At 38.5% G+C, this 19,919-nt stretch overlaps 3 protein-coding genes across 5 annotated transcripts; 1 reads left to right on the top strand and 2 right to left on the bottom strand.

The window, feature by feature from the left end:
* Positions 1 to 20: 20 nt before the first annotated feature.
* Positions 21 to 6,343, bottom strand: dnai7 (dynein axonemal intermediate chain 7). 2 transcript variants are annotated; one of them, XM_056367549.1, is made up of 17 exons: positions 6,238 to 6,343; positions 5,865 to 5,882; positions 5,592 to 5,676; positions 5,255 to 5,343; positions 4,908 to 5,012; positions 4,626 to 4,763; positions 4,234 to 4,368; positions 3,953 to 4,056; positions 3,690 to 3,848; positions 3,468 to 3,588; positions 3,283 to 3,352; positions 2,840 to 3,009; positions 2,576 to 2,735; positions 2,241 to 2,455; positions 2,002 to 2,160; positions 813 to 926; positions 21 to 358 (listed from the first exon to the last, which is right to left on the bottom strand). In XM_056367549.1, exons 1-17 carry the CDS (start codon positions 6,289 to 6,291, stop codon positions 83 to 85), a joined length of 2,172 nt encoding a protein of 723 aa, XP_056223524.1. In that variant the 5' UTR covers positions 6,292 to 6,343; the 3' UTR covers positions 21 to 82. The 2 variants fall into 2 exon arrangements, with proteins under 2 accessions (XP_056223524.1, XP_056223525.1); XM_056367550.1 differs by lacking the exon at positions 5,865 to 5,882 and having other exon boundaries at positions 6,238 to 6,319.
* Positions 6,314 to 7,601, top strand: lyrm5a (LYR motif containing 5a). 2 transcript variants are annotated; one of them, XM_056367554.1, is made up of 3 exons: positions 6,314 to 6,443; positions 6,628 to 6,700; positions 6,798 to 7,601. In XM_056367554.1, exons 2-3 carry the CDS (start codon positions 6,656 to 6,658, stop codon positions 7,008 to 7,010), a joined length of 258 nt encoding a protein of 85 aa, XP_056223529.1. In that variant the 5' UTR covers positions 6,314 to 6,443; positions 6,628 to 6,655; the 3' UTR covers positions 7,011 to 7,601. The 2 variants fall into 2 exon arrangements, with proteins under 2 accessions (XP_056223529.1, XP_056223528.1); XM_056367553.1 differs by having other exon boundaries at positions 6,325 to 6,365.
* A 2,975-nt stretch (positions 7,602 to 10,576) lies between these two features.
* slc5a8 (solute carrier family 5 member 8) lies at positions 10,577 to 17,918 on the bottom strand. Its single transcript, XM_056368274.1, has 17 exons — positions 17,685 to 17,918; positions 16,842 to 16,961; positions 16,116 to 16,181; positions 15,947 to 15,998; positions 15,758 to 15,825; positions 15,535 to 15,573; positions 15,117 to 15,232; positions 14,026 to 14,166; positions 13,657 to 13,786; positions 13,265 to 13,353; positions 12,880 to 12,989; positions 12,707 to 12,774; positions 12,471 to 12,557; positions 11,979 to 12,196; positions 11,512 to 11,615; positions 11,317 to 11,405; positions 10,577 to 11,230 (listed from the first exon to the last, which is right to left on the bottom strand). The coding sequence occupies exons 1-17, from the start codon at positions 17,916 to 17,918 to the stop codon at positions 11,111 to 11,113; spliced, it is 1,851 nt and encodes a 616-aa protein (XP_056224249.1). The 3' UTR covers positions 10,577 to 11,110.
* Between the last annotated feature and the right edge of the window lie 2,001 nt (positions 17,919 to 19,919).

The raw sequence follows: 19,919 nt of genomic DNA, 5'->3' as shown, positions 1-19,919 counted from the left end.
ATACATTTCAAATTCAGGTGTTTAAAATATATTTAATGAGTGGGTTTTCAAAAAACTGCAACCAATTTAATTTCACACAGGTTTAAGAATACATCAGGGGTCTGGTGGCACAGAGCAGACTCTGTACTGTATCAATGAACAGATAATTGGATTCCCTAGTCCTAGCTATGCCTTCTGTGCTCATGTTGTCCTGGAGCATGTGGATGAAGGTGGAGTGAAACTCACTGCCAGGATAAAGGTCTGGAGAGAAAGCCTCACTCTTCTCTGTAATTTGTAGCTTCTGACTCCTCTGAGCGCTGAGCAGGTAGAGACTCCAGGAGTTCTTAAGCACAGGAGCGGGGCCTTGGTGCTCACACACCTAGTGGTGGAAAGGGGAGAACAATAAGTGCAAACAGAAAGAAGAGAACCTTAAAATTACATTTGGTGTTTTGATTTTGGGTCTGTTCACTTAACCATGGCCAGTAACTTCACTATCTTCTAGTGAGAAACAGGTGCTCCCTGCTTGACAGCACTCAGTCGTGGCACTTTAAAACTTCCTCCTTCCTCATTCTGAAAAGGCAATTTATCTCTGCCTTGCTTTGCCTGTAGGTGTGTAAATGTCAAATCTGTTTGTGTTAGTTGCACCCAGTTGGCACAGTAAACTCCCAGCTGTGGTGCAGTCCTTGTCACTGCATTGTCAACACCTAATTATTTGTCATGTGCCAGTGCAGAAGTGAATGGGATGGACCTCTGAATGTGGCTTTTGACTCCATACACGGACTGTATACTCCCTCCTCTGTCCAACACCCGTATCTATGTGTGAGTAAGAATACCTGCATGACCAGATGCTCAGCTCCACATTTGGCATTCCACTTGCTCCATGAGAAAGCACAGGCAGAGGCGAAGAGGGCCATCTGTTCGTAGGCAGCATGTTCTGTAAGTGGGTCCTGAAGAGGAGAGAAACAACTCGGCACATTTTATAAGTGAGGAAAATGTAGCTAATCTTGTAATCTACTTGAATCTAAAGTATTATCAGCAAAGCTAAATCCAAAAAATAAGTAAGCTCCTCATTCTGTATAATGTCCCTTACAGTGTAGGACTGCAACTGATTACTTTTATCAAGTTACTGATTAATCAAGTAATTGTTGCAGCTCTAATCGTGTGTACATTATTAAGTAGTATTTTAATTATGTGGCAGGTGATGTAAATTGGTCGGTCCACCGATTTGGTCGAGACTGACATGTCTAAACAACCACTGGATGGATTTCCATTAATTTTGTGCTAACATTCATGGTCCACAGAGATAAATTGTAATGACTTTGGTGATCTGACATTTCATCCATCACCACCAAGAAGTTGATATTTTTAGTGAAATATCTCAATAACTATTGGACAGGTTGGCATGAAATTCACATCCCACTCAGTATGAATTATAGTAACTTTGACGAACCCCTTAATTTTTCATCTAGTGCCATCATCGGGCTAGAATTTTAATATGCCCAATCCTCTGATTCGTCACCAAATACATGCAAAATTAATGACATTCCCATCAACCTCAGCCTTACTTAGTTTTGTGACAATGAGTGCATGTTAGCATGCTAACATGCTTTACTAAGATGCATGCTTGCTAAACATCAACATGTTGGGGTAATCATTGTTAGTATGTTAGCATGGTGATGTTAGCATTTAGTTAAAGTAGTAATGTGCCTGAGAACAGCCCCACAGAGCTGCTAGCATAGCTGTATACTTTTAGTCTTCTTTCTTTGAACTAAGCCATTAAAAAAACTGCTCCAAATGTGTGTAACATAAGTTGGAAGCATAAATGGCTTTGTGTGTTGCCAGCCTAAACAATGTCTCAATCTTTATAAAAAAAATTGTACTTGGAAGGACAGGATAACATCACTTTCTGTCACTTTACACTCATATGTAGATACACTCCAGACACTTGGAGCACTGTTTTGTCCATTCTACACAGCACTGTAGTTTTTTTATTCTGAAAGCCAAAAGGTAGAAGATGCAGACCTTGCCACAGGTGCTGACATATTTGTTAGTGTACTCATTCACAAAGATGTTGATCCCCACGTTGAGCATGGCTTTCTGTAGGGCGGGGCCACTCATCCACTTTCCTAGGAGGTGAGAGGGTCCTTTCTCCTGCTCTGACTGCAACATGCACTGGTCACCCTGTAATTAAAAATAACACAAACTTTATTCTTAAATTAGGAGAAATGCTGATGTGTGTACAGTAGTTTCCTGTCTCCTACCTGGATCATGATACTGAAATCAAAGAGCACTCCGTTGACAGTGAAAACAGCAGAGTCTTGGCCCAGTGGCCTGAGTTCCCAGCTCTGGAAGGGAAGGTTGGCGTAAGTTTCCTGCATCAGCACAAAAGCTTGGAAAGATTCCATCTTGAAGGAAATCTTGGCCTCTTCCTCCTCATAGGACACATCAGTGATACCGTCCATCCTCCACTGCTTACCTGGATGAGAGACCAACTGTCATGTCAGTGACAGCACCTGATGTGCAATTTCCAATTTCATCTACAATTGCTTTTCTATGTTTGACAGTGTTACACGGTGTGTGTTCCTGTGTGTCTTACCTGCAGCATCCCAGCGAGCCACTTGGGGAGTTTCCAAGAAGACAACAGAGTCAGGGAGCGTCATAGACACTCCGATAGGGGGGCAGGTGAGAGCCTCCTTGTCATACAAGTTGGACCTCTCTGTGGGGTAGGGAAACACTTGTAGCCCTGTGTCCAACACCTATGAGGAGTGTGTTATGAGAGAAAAATAAAAAAGTGGGGTCAACTTTAGGGGTCAGCAGCCGAGCCTGGTGAAAGCAGGTATGGAAACTCTTTTCTATTCACCTGTCTAATTTCCCAGCCGATGACCTGGTGCGCTTGTGGTGGGAGGCAGAACACATCATAGTAGAAGACCCCACCCAGAGGTGTATACTGCATCAGGTCCATGACCTGGGCATGCTCATCACCGTCCATCATTGTGAACTGCACTGAGTGAGACTTTAAGTCCCCCTCAGCTAGGAGAGCGAAAACAGAATTATCCAAAAAAGAATAAGAATATTTGTCTTTCTAAACTTCATTTACTCCTATGTTTACAAAAATGATTGATGTAAACAACCCTTAATCAGGATTTAAAAACATTAGTAATTAGTAGATTCAGTTGTTAAATAGTGTTATTTTATATATCAGAAACTCTGTCAACCAGTTTGAGAGACAGCAGGTTTAGATTCTGTGTGGTGTGGCTGTCTTTACATTTGGAGCGTCAGGAAGTGTTAGATTGGGCATCTTACCACCGAGTGCCTCCATCTGTGTCTGTATCTGACTCTCTTGGCATTCTGCAGACTGGAGACTGGCTGCACTCTGTGAGAAACATACACAATAAGAATGAAAACATCACATTGAATGTAAAAACCCAGCCCAGTCGCTTTATCTTTTGTTTTATCTTCCTCCCTTCTAACCCTCGGATGGACTGCACCTCCTCATCCACTCTTTGCTGTTGAGTCTCCTTGTCATTCTTCACCTCCTCATCTTCTTTTGTCTCCCCCTGCTCAGGTAGATCTATGTCTGCGGGAACTTTGTCACCCCCTGCAAGAGACCTGGGACCGAACAGATGAGGAAAGACAAGGTTAGTATTACCAGCATTATTATTACTGTGAAGAAAATCATAGTAATAGTAGTGTTGGCAGTAATATCACACCTGCAGCTAGGTGTGGGTATTTTCAGGTGAGCCATCCTGGCTAGCAGAGACAGGTGGTCGTAGTGTGTGTGGAGAATCCGTACAGCAATATCGCTCACAGCCAACTGCTTGGGAAGCTGAAAGCCCAGGTTGACCTCTTCAAAGTTTAATCCTTTAAACCTGGATGGACCAGTTAGAAACAGATGTTCAATCTGCAGACTTTTCTTTTATTGTAACATATAACCTATACAATATATTTGTAGTAGCTTCTACCACACACAGACCTTGGATCCTTTTTGAGGTTGGCCCACAGACACAGTGTAATGTTGTCATCTTTTACCACAGTCTGCATGTTGCCTGTTTCGGTGTCAATGCTCTCACTGGCCCTCTGTAACCAGGGAGACACACAACATAAACAACAAAAGGGGTTAGCAATATTGCCTCATATCTTGCAAAATAGGGAACCCACAGACATCATGATAATCACCAATGTTTACATACCACTTCCTTACACTGTAGTAGTGTAGTGTAGAAGTACTGCACAATGGCAATTATAATTTTGTACCTTGAGAATCTCTTCAGAAGTGCGGTGGTGTTTAGAGTGGATCAGCTCTTGCAAATTTATGAGTGCCTCCTGGTACTTCTGGCCCTGTTGTGGATCTGTAACGTCTCTGAGCAGACCCTCCAGCTCCTCAACCAGCTATAAGGGTAAAAATGTGCTTGCTTTCTGATTTGGTAACATTAGAATGCAGCAAATAATACATTTCTAGGACTCAGCTTCACTCTTGATACCCTAGTTTTAATTATACTTTCTATGGATGGACTATATCGGCATATTCTCAAATGGTCTTGTTTTTAGTGTAAGGAACAATGGTAAAGTGTTTACCTCTCTATTTTTGTCCTTTGACTAATCAAGTAATTTCAAGCCACACACACATCTAAACATAAAATACAGACCTGTAGAGCGAGGTTACATTGCTTGAGCACAGATGTGATGTTGACTTCTGGGTCATCTCTCCATAAGCTGATATATGTGTTAATATCCCGCTGTACTGCTGGGTCAGGGGTACCATCACAATGCATATACTTCTCCCACTGCACACAAGAAATTACTGGATATTTATTATCAGCCATGAGAAATCTGTTAAGACCATTTTTGGTGGTGTTGTTGTTTGTGTATCCACTTTAAACTCTTATTTTTCTACCCTCTCACTAAATAACTCAGACAAAAACACACACCTTGGCTTTCTCCATAGCATCAGTTTTCCATTTGGTTACTGCAATATGATTATTCTCCAGTAGATGGCGTAGTTCATCTAACTCATCCTCTCTGCGCTCTCTGTCCTGTTGACGAATACATCATTGAACACTGCAACAAAGGTATGACCACTCAAGACAACAGTGATCGACTGTGTGTTTCCTGAGGAAATTACAGGACTTATCTTCAATAGATAAATAGATAGATAGCAAACAGGGCTTGTTTGAAACAAAATTTATTCTCAAAATGAAAAAGAATCAGATGTTCCACACTCCATAGCTTAATGAACATGACTAACATGGCATTATATTCCACAGGGAAATCTTACCTTTAATTCTAGCTTTTCCAGCTCCTTCTCCTTTCTCTCTCTTTCCAACTTTTCCAGTTCGTCTCTCTCTGCCTGTAGCCGAGCTTCCTCTGTAAAGCAAAAATATATAGGATGTACAGAGTACCTCAACACATATCCTAAAACTGTAGGAATCTCTTTTTTATTCCTAAACAGTGACTGGTAAAACCTCAAAAATAGATTAAACAGATTGCTTTTCATCATCTTACTGTTGAATTTCATGCCACACACTGTACAGCGGATGTTTACAAGTGCTTACAACAAATACCTATATTTTATCATTTTGCCCCAGTTAAAATTGATAGGGACAGGGATTTACCTTCCTCTTGCAGCCTCCTTTCCTCCTCCTCTTGCTGCTGCTTCGCCTTCTGGGCCTTGGATGGTTTATTTCCCTTTTTGGATGACTTCAAACCAGCAAAACATTATAAATGAGTGTTTAACAGGGACAGCTCACTGGCCTATCCATACTTACTTGGAAATGGGTAGATTGTTAGGGAAAAGGGGATTGTGTACTCTGCATCTTTGACTACAGAACTGATTTGATTCATTTAGTTATAAAATTGAGAATGTGCTGACTGCCTTTTGCTCATACCTTTCCTTTCTTGGGCGGCTATCATTCACAGGAGAAAACATGGAGAAAGAGTTAAAGATTAACATGCTTTAAGTCATAAATTCAAGGCACAGGATACAGGGTAATGTTAGAATGAAAATGAAGAAAAGACAGAGAATTTAAAATTAAAGGTACTTCTTGCTAACTTGCCTGCTAACCAGTACAGCTAACTGCAGCCTTGTACTCACTGTCATATAAATTACTTTAATTTAACTTTAGCCATACCTTTTATATATATATATATATAACTATTACCTATAGTCAGCATTAAACCTTGCCTCTTAAACTATTTGAATACAATGGTTTAAGGACAAAAAAGGGGCAATTTATTTGAAAGAAACTGTTAAAAACTCACCATACTGAAGCTATGAAAATCTAGCGTCCAGTAACCATGGAAACATGTACGCATGCGTGGTCTTCTGTTTTTATTTACGACATAAGACGAAACGACATACGACTGAGTGTACAACTGCAATGTACACTGTAGGTAAAGGAAGGACAAAGTGAAAAGGAGACGTTTTCAGTACAGCTTGAGGAATCCGACCCAGCTAAATAACGCGTGTAAATATTAATGCATTGTTTAATACAGTTGTTTGTAGAGTTTGAGGGATGTAGTATTAGGTAAATGCTAACTAACTAACTAGCTAGCTAGCTGGCTAATTCTATTGTTAGCCTGGCTGTCTGGCTTCTTTCACTCACGATCACCACGATTCTTGTTTCTGTATTACATTTCCTCTCATTTCAGGAACGTGAAAGGACACCTCGTTCCTGACATGGCCAACCCTTTAAAGGGTGAGGTTATCAAACTTTACAAAACGGTAAGTGAATCAGTCAGTGACACGCACTTCTACACTCGAGGGTCTGCTGTATCTTGTGCTGATAATGTGTAACAGTGTGGTTGTCCTTCTCCTTAAGCTGCTGTATCTTGGCCGAGAGTACCCCCAGGGATCAGCGTATTTCAGAGATCGCCTGAAGTCAGCCTTCATGAAGAACAAAGACGTGACAGACCCCGAGAAGGTCAAGAAGCTGGTGGCCCGAGGCGAGTTTGTCATCAAGGAACTGGAGGCCCTCTATTTCCTCAGGAAATATCGAGCCATGAAGCAGAGGTATTATGAACCAGAAAAGTAATTACACACAGACACAGATTCAGATTATCTTTCTGAAATTAAAACGGGCAGCGTGAACATTGAGTCAAAGTGTCAATAATATTTACTACACATTACTCTGCTGAAATGACAAACCCCCGACGGTTGCCCTTACATAAATAAAATATGCTTGCCTCATAAGGGAAATGGAAGATCCATCTGCAATAAGTGCCAGAAAGTGATAATAATGTGGCTGTTACAGAATGTGCTTTGTGTTTTTTAGACACAAGTCGCATCTTAATGTCAGTGTTTTTAATCTCAAATATTGTATGTATGTTGATATCACAGGTTTTCTTCCAGAAAAGTTATTAGGCATTTCATTGGTGTTTGGATCATGACCATTGCCAAGAAGTTACAGCTAATAATAAAGAAGCAGACTTATACCTGATCTGTAATAACCTGTAGAAGCAGAGGAACTGACTGAACCACATTGTGAAATGTATTTTGTATTACAGTGTACATGTACAGTATATATTTGTAAATACATGGTTAAATTTCTTGAAGAACGAATGTACATGACCATGTATCTATGCACTATTAAATAGAAATCAAAACAAAATTTTGCAAAACTGTACAGATGTTTTAAAACAGTGATGTCATCTTTTCTCCAATAATTTAACTCCTTTTCTTTGCTTGTTTAAAATAATTTTGTAAATATATTTGTATTTTTTACAAGAAGCGATAAACACAAGAAAGGTAAAAAATTACACAACAAATAGTTAATCTTTTGAGCTCTTGCAGCTTTGACCAGTATATAGGTTTTCATATTGTTTCACTTTTTGTTTTTTTTTTGTTTTTTTTATGGAGGAAACATATATAAAATATAAATCGACAGTTGATATAAATATCTCAGAAATCTTGCACAGTTCTCATTGCACATCAAACAACCCCCTCCTGTGAGAACCCAGCTCTAAGGTTAAGAAAATGATATACTAAGTTCTTCATAAATATAATTTTATATATAAATTCATATATAAAATATAAATTTATTCTGATAAATATAACATCAGAAAGTCATTAAAATCATGAGTGGTAGTAGTTTTTGTTTTAAAGTGGGAATGAAGAAAATCATTTGCAAAATCCCTAATGTTAAAAATCTCACTTTTATTTGAACTGTTCAGTTTTATATACTGAATATGGAGAATGTCAAAATAATCAAACTAATTTACTGTCTGTGCCCAGATTATTTTTGACTGTTTTGATGATATAATTTATCAGCCATAATCACACATAGGTGTTATATTGAAGAATATAATAGGTTCACTATGCTGCTTCGATGTCACAATAATCTTACACTGCATCTTAATTTGAAACCCTTCCCGGTAAATGTCATTATTTCAGATGCAGATGTCAAATATTGCAACTAATATCAAACCATTAGCATTTCTTTGTTCCATTTGATATGTACCTGTACTCTTACTCCCACAATCAGTTTACGAGTCAATCAAATATCCAATTACCAGTTTTTCTTCCTGGTTCAGTTGAAGTTGTCTGTAGTAATGGAGTCACAGTCCTCAGCGGTCAGTGACAGAGGTTATACTACTACTACTGGCATTACTACACCAACCACAACATGGGCATTCTTTCCATCCAGAGGCTTACCTGGAACACATCAGTCCAGATGTCTAGGTATCAGAGCAAACCTAAAGCACATCAACCAGTCAAGAGCGCCCTCTGGCTGTGGGATCTATTTAAGCAAATGGCTGATGTAAAATTTTGGGTATTGTCTCCATGAATAGTGCTTAAATTGGTTATTTTGCAATTATATTGGGCATTTAGATAGAAAAAAAATTGAATTAGAATATGTGCTGACTGTCCTCTTAATGTCAGAACAATGACCAGCACAGTTCCCAGCAGGCGGGTTGCTCTGTTTAAACACAGCTCCAGATATGTGGCAGAGCCATAAAATTTAAAAATACAGTATAAAAGACTGTTATGGTATTATTGTACATCAATGTTATTTTGTTCAGTTCAAATCATGAGATTGACATAACACACCTATTAAATGTTTTAACTTGCTCATTCATTCATTAAGAAAATCCACTTAGTGCAAAATGGGAGATTTACCAAAGTAGTCTGTCATTACGCCAACATATGAACTGTAGCAAAAACCTGTTGGGTGGATCATTGTTAGTAGACCCTCCTGAAGCCCTTTACCGCTGTCATGAAGTTGTGACAACTTGTAGACAAATGTACCATCCACGCATTCATGTTATTTTGTTGTGAGTTTTTGGAGAATTTTTTTGTTTTTATTTTGAGGAAACTGTGAAGAAATGAGAAAAAGAAAAAGACTCATTGTGAAAACTTACCATTACTTTTTTTTCTTTAAAGTTGTGTAGACGATATTAAAAAACCTGAAAGACTTACATTACATGTCTACACACTAAGAAGGAATAAAGTAGTCAAAACTAATAGGAAATGAAAAAGTTCAAACTTATCTACAACTTAAGAGGAAATAAAAGACTACACACACTACACACTCTACAAACTAAAAGGAAATTAAAGTTATCTACCAACTAATCTAAAATAACTTTTTAAATATCTTATCTGCAAATTAAATCGAATTAAAACTTATCCACAAACTGAGAAAAAATGAAAGATTTTCGAAAAACTAAAATCATTTTTTTGTGTTTGTTTTTGTTTTGTTTTTTGAAAAAGGAAACTTAACCAACTAATAAGAAATTAAAGTTAAATGTTATCTATAAAACAAGTTAAAAATGTATCTACAAATTAAGAGGGAATGAAAGAGCTATTTACCAACTAAAATCTTTCTTTTTTTTTATTTTAAAAAGGAAACTTAACCAACTAATAAAAAAAATAAAGAGTTAAAACTTATATACACAAATTAAAACATGTACTATTTTATTATTATGAGTATTATTTTTATTGAAATACATGACACAATCTGAAATGAAATATTGGCCAATTATTCCCTAAAACATTCCCTCAGTAATACTAATATCTTATTTTTTTTTTAAAAACAAATTTGAATTATTCTTAATAACTAACCTGATCCGGACCTCTGTTTTAGATACTCCATATTTTTATTATCCTTTATCCACCATTGCTCATCCTTCTCAGTCAGCTAATAACCTCTGCAACTTGAAATCTAACCGGAAATCATCTCAACTTGCTGCCTAAAATAATTAAACCAACATTTCAGTACAGATAAAAAACATCTTACCCCATTAATGGAGGAATTGGCATTCAACAGGCCGGATCAGGAAGAGATGTTTTTTGCATGAAGGTTCTGTCTGCTGTTAACCTCACCTGGGTTGGCCAGCACTACAGAGGCTGACAGGTAGCTGGCAGTGAGGGACAGGGATAAAGGCAGAGCTCACAGACCACAGCCTCTTATTAGAAAGTCCCTGGAGCTTCTCTGGCCCCTGTTCACGCAGGCACAGTAGACCACAACTCCAGCAGTCACCACCAGTTCAAGAACAAACGCCACGGCTACCAGAGAGCCCCTTAACATTTTGGTGGAAGTCAGACCAAAACTTCAAATAACTTAAGTCTGTCCACAAAATATTTTCTCACTCAACAATGACAAACAGTAAAACAGCCTTGAAACCTTTAATCTCCTACAGTATAGACTGTGTGTGTTTATATGTTTGTGTCCTTGCTTCAGCAGAACATGAAGTGAATAAGCCGAGAAGAGGCATTGTTCTGGTCACAGAACTTCACACACAGACACACACATAAGGTACTCATTATCTATGTAATGTATGAATCTATGAATGTCATTTCAGGAAGAGACAAAATCACATTTCTGAACTACCAATGATAATATATTACAATGTCAGAGCTTTAATTTGTGTTTTAAATTTCACCATCTATTTGTAAATACATGTTTAAATGGCATGATATAATAATATGACAGAGAACAAAAATAAATATTGTGCATATGTATATTTTTAAAGCAGTGGCATCCCGATTTGTTATAAATCACACATTTTCTTCTTGAAATTTAAATCCTTTTCCTGACATTTCTTGTATTAGACTATAATATATGAATATGACTCCTCCTTTGTGTTAAGAACATGCAACAAATGCAAAAAACAAATCTAGAAAATGTGTATCATTTCATGTGGGAATGCTAGTTTTTGTTAAGTCCATCTCAGTGTCACAGAAACCAGGATTTGTGTTGCCAAAGTTCTTGTCTCTGTCCTTTGTCAGGTCAAACTTTCCTGTTCGTCTCAAGACCTTGAGAGGGAAGAGCACAAATCCAAAGTCAGCAGCTGTTATTAGTCTGTAGCATTTGATATGGGGTTCACTGCTGCAGTACTTACTCTGTCTTTGAAAAACTTGATTAGGTAATAAGGAGTTGTGTCTTCTTTCATCAGTGTAAGCCTTGATTCCACCTTCAGCCTGTAGCCTCCTGAAATGTACATTAAGAACATGTCAAAAAAACCTGAAGCTCATCACAAAACAGTGAAGAACTTACTTTGATTTTCATAATCAAAGTACTGTTAAATGTTATTTACTTGTGAACAGGCTGACTATCAGCCCCACACTAATAGATACTATGGTTCCGATGGGACTGAAGTAAAGGTAGGACAGAGAGTACCAGTTATCTGCCAGCCCAGGCCTGGTGGTGGTAGAGAATGAAATTAAATTAGTGCACGAGGAGTAAAAACTTGCACATACAGGCAAAACTGTGACATCAACATCTTTGAATTCATCCTTATATCCTCATTGTGTTTAACTGGACTCTCCAGCAGAGATTTAGACAAACAAAAAAGGCTGATTCAGGGTCGTGTAGGGTCTACGTGGGGTCAGTTGTTTGTACGTTCTTTAAACTCAATACTAATATATCACATCTAACTAACTTGATCACAATGTTCTTACGCTACAATTTTGCATCCTTGCACTACCCATACCTCACCTGGGGATATTAATTATGTTAAATAATATCAAACTAATAATCAATTACAATTAGTTACACATTTACCTGCTGTCAAGGTTGTGTACTGGGGCTGTGGTGATGGAGGTTAGTTGTGTTGGCAGAGCCGTGGAGGTCCAGTTGAGGCTGTCTATAACAGTGAAGTTACAGCCCTCAGTGGACAGTGGCAAGGGTCGAGTCATCTCAGGTGAGGGAGGGTATATCTGGGCTCCGATGCCCACCCACAGGGACACGACCAACCCTGACACAAGACCTGACAGAGCTCCCTAGAAAGCATTTAAATCACTGAAAATGCTAATATGTGCTTTTCAGAGGATCTGCTGTAAATGAAATACAGGAGCTCGAGAGGGGTGGTAAGCGGGCAAATGCTATAAAGAATTTGGAAAGATACCTTATAATTTATAATAAATCTTATAGAGTACATTATTAATAACTTCATCTACACCAGTATGAATGGATCAAATAAATCACAGCCCTTACAGCCAGTAAAGTTCATTTACGATGCTGGATTAATGTCCAGTTGAAAGAGAACAGACTTACTTTGGAATTGGCAAATGGAAAAAGGATACCCAGTGTGAACAGGCCAAGTAAAGGACCTCCAACGATCCCAAATATACTGATGGCTGCCTGTACGAAGAGACACATTTCACTTAAATTGCAGGGCTGATTTTTAATAACCAAGGCAGAGTCTCATTCAAAAGGCTACAAATATTTGTATAATTATCAGTTATATACATCCTACAATATGAAGCACTTATGAAACAGATCCACTCTACCTGCAAAATCCCGCCCATGAGTGAAGCTAGTCCAGCCATTCCGATGCACAAAGCCCCATATACGAGACCTGCAAACAACAGAGATTTCAACCTTTAATTACCACCTGACTGTATCAGTGTTCAGTAGACACCTCGTTCAGCTGAAAGATTGTACGCAAGGACAATCCACTCACTCAGTCCTTTAGAGATCCAGGACAGGTGTCTCTCAGACATGTTAGTGTACGGTTTGATCAGGTCCTCCACCGTCACTGCAGCCAGCGCATTGATGCTGGAAGACACTGTGCTGGGGGTTGATATAACACAAAACACACACAAAATTATATATACACATGTAAAGACCCCCCCCCCCCCCCCCCCCCCCGTCAGCCCTACTTTGTAGCACTGAACAGGAGCTGATATTCTGACCAAATAAGTAATAAATGAAGAAATTAAAAATTATACAGACCTAATATCACCTATGATATATTTTTACCATAACTACAATCTGCTAAAAAAATATGGCAAGCAAAACAGTGAGTGAAATAACTAAAATAAAATAATGTTAAGTGCCGTATTAACCTTAGAGATCCACTATATGCTGCTGCAACAAATAGTCCAGGAAGGCCAGGATAGTCTCCCAAGATGTCCATCACCAAATATGGCATCAGCTACAGAGGAAGAGTGACAGTGGATTACACACATCATCTACAGGACTGGATTCTCTCAATGCATATTATAATAATGCATAATAGTTTAACATTAGTTGAACGAATCAACCTTTCATCTAAGTTGGAACATCCTGGTATCTCACATAGAAAATGAACATCTGGCTGATTATTTGTAAAAACATACAACAACATCTAGATTACTGTATTTCTCTTTAATGTTTCTTTTCTGGTGACTACAGCTATGTGTGTTTTGTTAAGCCAGTGATTGCAGTTACAGCTCTGGTATACCTCTCTCCATCATACCTGATCAGGAGCAGAAACCAGGCCAGCTTTCCATGGGTCACAGTTCTTATAGACAGAGTAGAGACACATTCCTGCAAAAACTGAGCATAACAAGATGGACCACAGGCCTAAAAGGTTGATGTACAGAGATCTGGATACGAGAAGAAACAAAAATAGACATTTAACTAATTGCAAAGCACAAAAAACATACAAAAGCATTAGAAACTACTTCTATGTTTCATGATAAATGTGTTAATTCCCCAGCTACTTTAAGTGAGATGCTGTAGGACTCTTCCAAGTTTAGTGGAAGATTTCCTTTAAGAGCACAAAGAATAGGTACATCCCACCATGTGTCCTGGTAAATGTACCCCCCTGTAAAACAAGACTCACACTCTGGCATGACCGAGGCTCTTGCAGGAGATATATCTCTGAACCTGGGCCTGGTTGATCCCATAGATACTGACCCAAACAAATGTCCCTCCAATGGTTATGGTCCAAAAAGTGTGTCTTCTCAGAGGGTTTGTGTCAAAGCTTGTGAAACAAAAAAAGACAACAGTTTGTTGCCAGAAATTATTAAGCAGTCCCCTTGATCAGGAACTGGATCACTATTCACACAGATGTGTTCCCTCAAAGAACCTGAAAGCCTCCTTCTCAAATAAAATGGTTTGGCCTCATAGATAGCAAAACAAATGGTGTATCTAGGAGGACCATGCCAATTTGTAAGTCAAATATTATGTCCAGGAAACTTCCCATAAATTGCTCACAAAGTGTAAACAGAAATGGTAAAATGACAAATGTTCCATAATGACTGAACAGAGTTGTGTAATTTCAACACAACAAACAAATGGCAAAAAGTATAACATAATATATAGTGTAACTTCAATTTTTTTCATAGCAGCTATCAAGAACAAGACATGGAGTTTGTGTCTGACTCCTATTATTAATTATGTCTTGCATGGCTTTTTAATTGGTCTAAGTAATATACTGTATTTACTAGAAATCAATGACCACCGGAACATATATATTTACCAGGTTATGTTACATTTGCAGATTGAATAAGTTGATGAAGATCACCTGGACACTCCATTTGTCTTCACCAAATTCAAATTCAAACAAAAAGACCTGTTATGATTATAATATGAATATAGAATTGCAGACTTCAGAGGATCTAGCCTCTGATTTAGTAACACAGTTTGGGATTAAATGTTTCAGCACCACGGAGAGAGACAGGCAACATGAATGGTTTGGATGTTTCAGTTCATTGGCAGCTTGTTTGTTGCCCAGTGGTGGCCACATGGCTGAAAGATAGTACTCTCGTGTAGAATATCAAAATGTTCACATTTAATCATATACTGTTATAGTACAATAATAATATTATTACAACAATGTACTGCTCCTGCACCTTGTGTGTCGAGAGTTTAATCTCTTTCCACTGTTTAACTGAGGTTTAGCAACTTAATGTTTTTATTCATCATACTCACTCCCAAAAATTGAGTCTCCCTCCTTGTTCTGAATCTGAAATGATGGGGAAGACTCCACCTTTTAAGACCACGGACCTGATGATGACAGACAGGAAGCCTGCAAGCATGACAGCAAGCTGGAGGGGAAAATGTACATATTTTAGGGTTGTCTTTGTCCCAGTAACGGTTATCATTTTCTCCTTAAACTATTATACACATACAGCATACTAAGCTGAATACATTATTCCAAAACACGAGCCAAAACAGTTGGTGTATATGTACTGCGATGGCTTCGACTAGTGTAGCTGTGTATTAAACCCTTGTCTACAGTATTGTCACTAGCACATATGATATGTGACATATCCAGTTAAACTGTCAGTTTGTTCCCTCACAAATCTGACTGTGTAGGACCAGTTACTGTTTTCATCCAGAAGCCTACCTGAAAGACATCAGTCCACACCACTGCCTTCAGACCACCCTGTAACAATGTAAACCACAGACAGGTGTTGTGTCGACTGTACATTCAAATCCAGGAATTCAAAGAATAGAAATTCTGGAGAAAACAATCAGTGATGTCAATACTTGCCATAAAAAATTAAGAGGTTTATTCAGTTTTGTTTATGTGCACAGCAGTACTCAGTAGAGCAGATTGTGTTACGTACCATTGTGCAGTAAAAAGTACACACCAAGCCTGTGGAGATGACTGCACCCCACAGATTCATACCAGTCACTGCAGAGAGAAGGAGGCTTTCAGGCAGTGGTCACTCAGCTGAGCAAAACCAAGCAGCTTTAAGTGCCTTCGTGTAGGTATGTGGTGCTAACCTGACTGCTGAAGACTGAAACCAACATACCTTGGTTTAAAGCTAGAGCTGGGGCATAAATGACGATTCCAGTGTAGAGAATCTGTGACAAAGAGAGATTCAATTCCAACATAAATGACCCTCAGTGGGTGTTGGATTTGTGGTTTGACCCACACAGGTCAAAGTCCTGTAATTATGTGTTGACTGGCTTCTTACTCACTGTTTGCACAATGAAGAGCAGAGTTCCCAGCAGACGGGTTGCTCTGTTGAAACGTAGCTCCAGATACTTGGCAGAGACATGACACACAGAAAATAACAGACAATATAAAAGGTTAGTAACAGACCTGTGATCAGTTTAAGTTAGGTCAGTAAGTTCAGGACAGTTTTTTGGCATGATAATACAAAAGGTTTTCACATCCAGTCCATCCAGTCTTCTGGATTTGCTTCATAATTTCTGATCCCAACCGCCACCCTATTTTACAAATCATGCCTGTAGCTTTAACTACACAGTAGCCTGCTGCCCTCCACAGCCTTTACAGCACACTTTTACTGATGTAGAACCCAACCAACAAACAATCTCACTCCACTCTGACCAAACCTTCCCAAACTCATCTCACCTCACTTTTACCTAACTCAGTTTCAACATACTTTTAGGAGCAGAGTCATATCTACGTCAGACTACAACAGGGACGTGCTCTTCAGTGTTTCAATGTCAATTTTAACAACTCTTACACCAACCTTGTATTTGCACAGTAAGACAACAACAGTCAAATATCTGGGTCAGTTTTTTTTACTGTTTTAAAGGTACAAGAAAACATTGTACGTATTTCATGCCTTTATGAAAAAACTAAAAGTACAACCACTGCAATGCAAAACTGCACAAAAAACATCACACAAAACAATATAAATAACTCAGCACATAAATTGAAAACCAAAGTACACTCACCTCATACGTGCTGGTGACAGCAAGTCTGTAAAATACTGGAAGAAAGACCTCAGATGTGAACACTATCGTCATTACATAGGAGAGACCATAAAATCCAATACTGGCTCCGTAGCGATACACCTAAGGACCAGAGATAATATGAATTACTGATGTTTTCTATGATTTTTGCAAGTTATGAAAGAAATCATTCATTTGAGCATGGTAAAGTGGCAAGGTGGAGAAATTGGAATTTAAATTACGATGTGAACTTTTGACTAGCAAGGAAAAACCACAAAGCCACATAAAGTAGATCAATTATATCTATCCACAACCCTCCAGTAAACACTGAGGAAATGAAGCCGGTCTCTGTTTGTGTTCAGTGAGCGTGTCTTGTGAGATTTTACATAAAGATTTATTGTCTGATTAAACTGATTCTGGTTTGCTGAAACATCACGCTGATACTGGTCTTGATGACATCAGCCAGTTGTCAGTTCAGTTCAGAGCTACAGAATAAAATGCAAAATTTGACTTTTTGGATTTTTTTTATGTTTGCACTACTTCCAATTATGTTTTCTGTAAATTAATTCAATTATTTAAACATATTCCTATGAGCCCTAATTCCACAGGTGCAATGAATAACCCTGCTTACAGCTCATTAGTTCAAGTGTTAAGTTTATGTCCCAAACACGTCTCATAGTCTATGTCTCTGATTCACTTGAAAAGTCATGAACTACAGGGGAAAAGTGTTCTCCCCTCACCAAAAAAGTTTTCTTGTATCATAAAAATACATCCTGCAGACTGAACCAGACACAAAATGACTTTTCACAAGAGACGTTTTTTGCATTTGTCCCTTGGGAATCTTACCTCGGCTGGATTTGACAGCACTGTGATGGCTGACATGAAGCTGGCGGTCAGGGACAGGGAGACAGGCAGGGCCGTCAGTCTGCGGCCCCCCATTAGGAAGTCCCCGGAGCTTCTCTGGCCCCTGTCCACCCAGGCGTAGTAGACCCCGACAGCAGCGGACACCATCAGCATGAGAGCAAAGACCACATAGTCTGCTACCACAAAGGAGCCAGCAACCAGAGATTCCCCTGACATTTTTGTAGAATTCAGACCAAAACTAGAAATAAAACTGTTCAGGAAGTTGCAGAAACTCTTTCATGTGTTCTCAGAAACAGACAGTCCTCTGTGGATAAATAGAGGTCCTGGCACGTCACCTTCTCAGTCAATGCTGAGCCAGAAGCAGGACAACAGACCGAAACCTTTTACGTGTGTGTGTGTGTGTTTGTGTGTGTGTGTGTGTGTGTGTGTGTGTGTGTGAGACAGAGAGAGAGAGAGAGAGAGAGAGAGAGAATTCCAGGCAGGTACATGTTGTGAAGTCAACAGGCCAGAATGAACTGTTCACCTAACCACAGGATAAAAGCTATCATCAGTTCTTCACACACACAAACACACACACTCACACACACACACACACACACACACACACACACACACACACACACACACACACACACATATATATTTTGCATTCATCAGTACAGATGTAAATAACGAAACCAATTTTCCACCAACGACAGTCATGCAAACGACTGTCGTTGACACTTGGAGCACAAAAGGGAACCAGTGACATCATCATCCTTGTGAACGCCCACAAGAGGTTAAATACCTGGGTCTCCACACCAGAAAGTAGGACCAGTCCTAGCCTGGTCAGATGCGTACACGAACTGATGAAGCCTCTTGGATGAGAGGTGAAACGTCTTCCCAGACAAATAACCTAGTCCAGTTGTTTTCGATTTAAAAAACTCCTTTAGGATGTAAATAACTCACATACTTTTTTTTTATTAATAGCATATATAATATTTTTCTTAATTTAACCTACATTTTCTGGAATATAGATGTAATGGTATATTATATCCTTTACAAAGAGCCCTATTTCTGGAGTTTTCTATGGTGCCAGCCTGGGTTTGGTACCATCCAAATGCAAAAGACAACAAGCAAAGGACATGGAGTTTCATAATGCAGAACAAATTTCAGTAGCCTATGTTTTTTCATTCATAAATTAAAAAAAAAAAAAGTTAATTGTAAATAATGGTTACTATTGATGGTTGAAATGAATGAATTTTGATGTAAAAATATTTAAGTCATCTGGAGCAGGGTGAAGTTCTTTGTGACTTTTACTGCCAAATGTACAGGTGGATAAAAATTAATTTCAGTGCAGTTGGAAAACTGGTATAGAATGTGACATTCAGCATGTGTGTTGGTGATATCTATTGGTCGATATATGGCAGATATCTCTCACTCAAAAAAGCTACATAAAAAAAGCTATCTCCTCCACAATTATTCATTGTTTAAAGGGTAAAGTATATCCCAGATTTGATTCTTTTGTAAAATGTATGTACTATGTAGTGCCCTGAAAAATTTCCAAACTGTGCCAAAAACTGTTAGAAACCTTGCCTTTGCTCCTAGATGACAGATGTGTGAATTAGTGATATTGTACCTGTCAGTTTTTTTCTAATCATACATGTTCCAAAACTCAGAATTTACACACAAAAGTAAATGAAGTCAAATCAAAAAGGTAGAATGGAGCTTATTCACAGTAGATGGTTTCCTTGTTACAGAAGGAAAAGCACAAGTGTAACTAATAACATTAATGATGGAAGTGTTTAAATAAGCCAGGCCAGTGAGCCAACATGCATAGACACACCTGAATGGAATACTAACATTAATGTTATTAATTACACCTGTGCATTTTCTGCCATGACATAACATTTTTGCTGTGATGATGGATTATTCAACGACTGGTGCTGGTTTGACTGCTGTTGAGCTGGTTCGCTGCAAAAGGTTGGTGTTGAATGCCAAATTAATTGATGTTTTAACCTATGTTGAAGTTATGCGTTATTCAAAGTTTCATAGCAAAGTCTATTCCACAAAAACAAATGAAAGAAATGCCATGTGGGAAAATGTATTATAGGACAGAAGCTAAGCTAGCTTAAACTGGAGTTGTACTTTCTTTGCTAGTGGTCATATCTTGTCTTTATCACATAAGTCATGGCAATATAGCTCGTGTAATACTGAAAAGGGTATTTTTAAATTGTC

The sequence above is a fragment of the Seriola aureovittata genome, chromosome 22 (genome assembly GCF_021018895.1).
Source record: "Seriola aureovittata isolate HTS-2021-v1 ecotype China chromosome 22, ASM2101889v1, whole genome shotgun sequence".
NCBI lineage: Eukaryota > Metazoa > Chordata > Actinopteri > Carangiformes > Carangidae > Seriola > Seriola aureovittata.
This window is presented reverse-complemented; position numbering and strand designations above follow the sequence as displayed.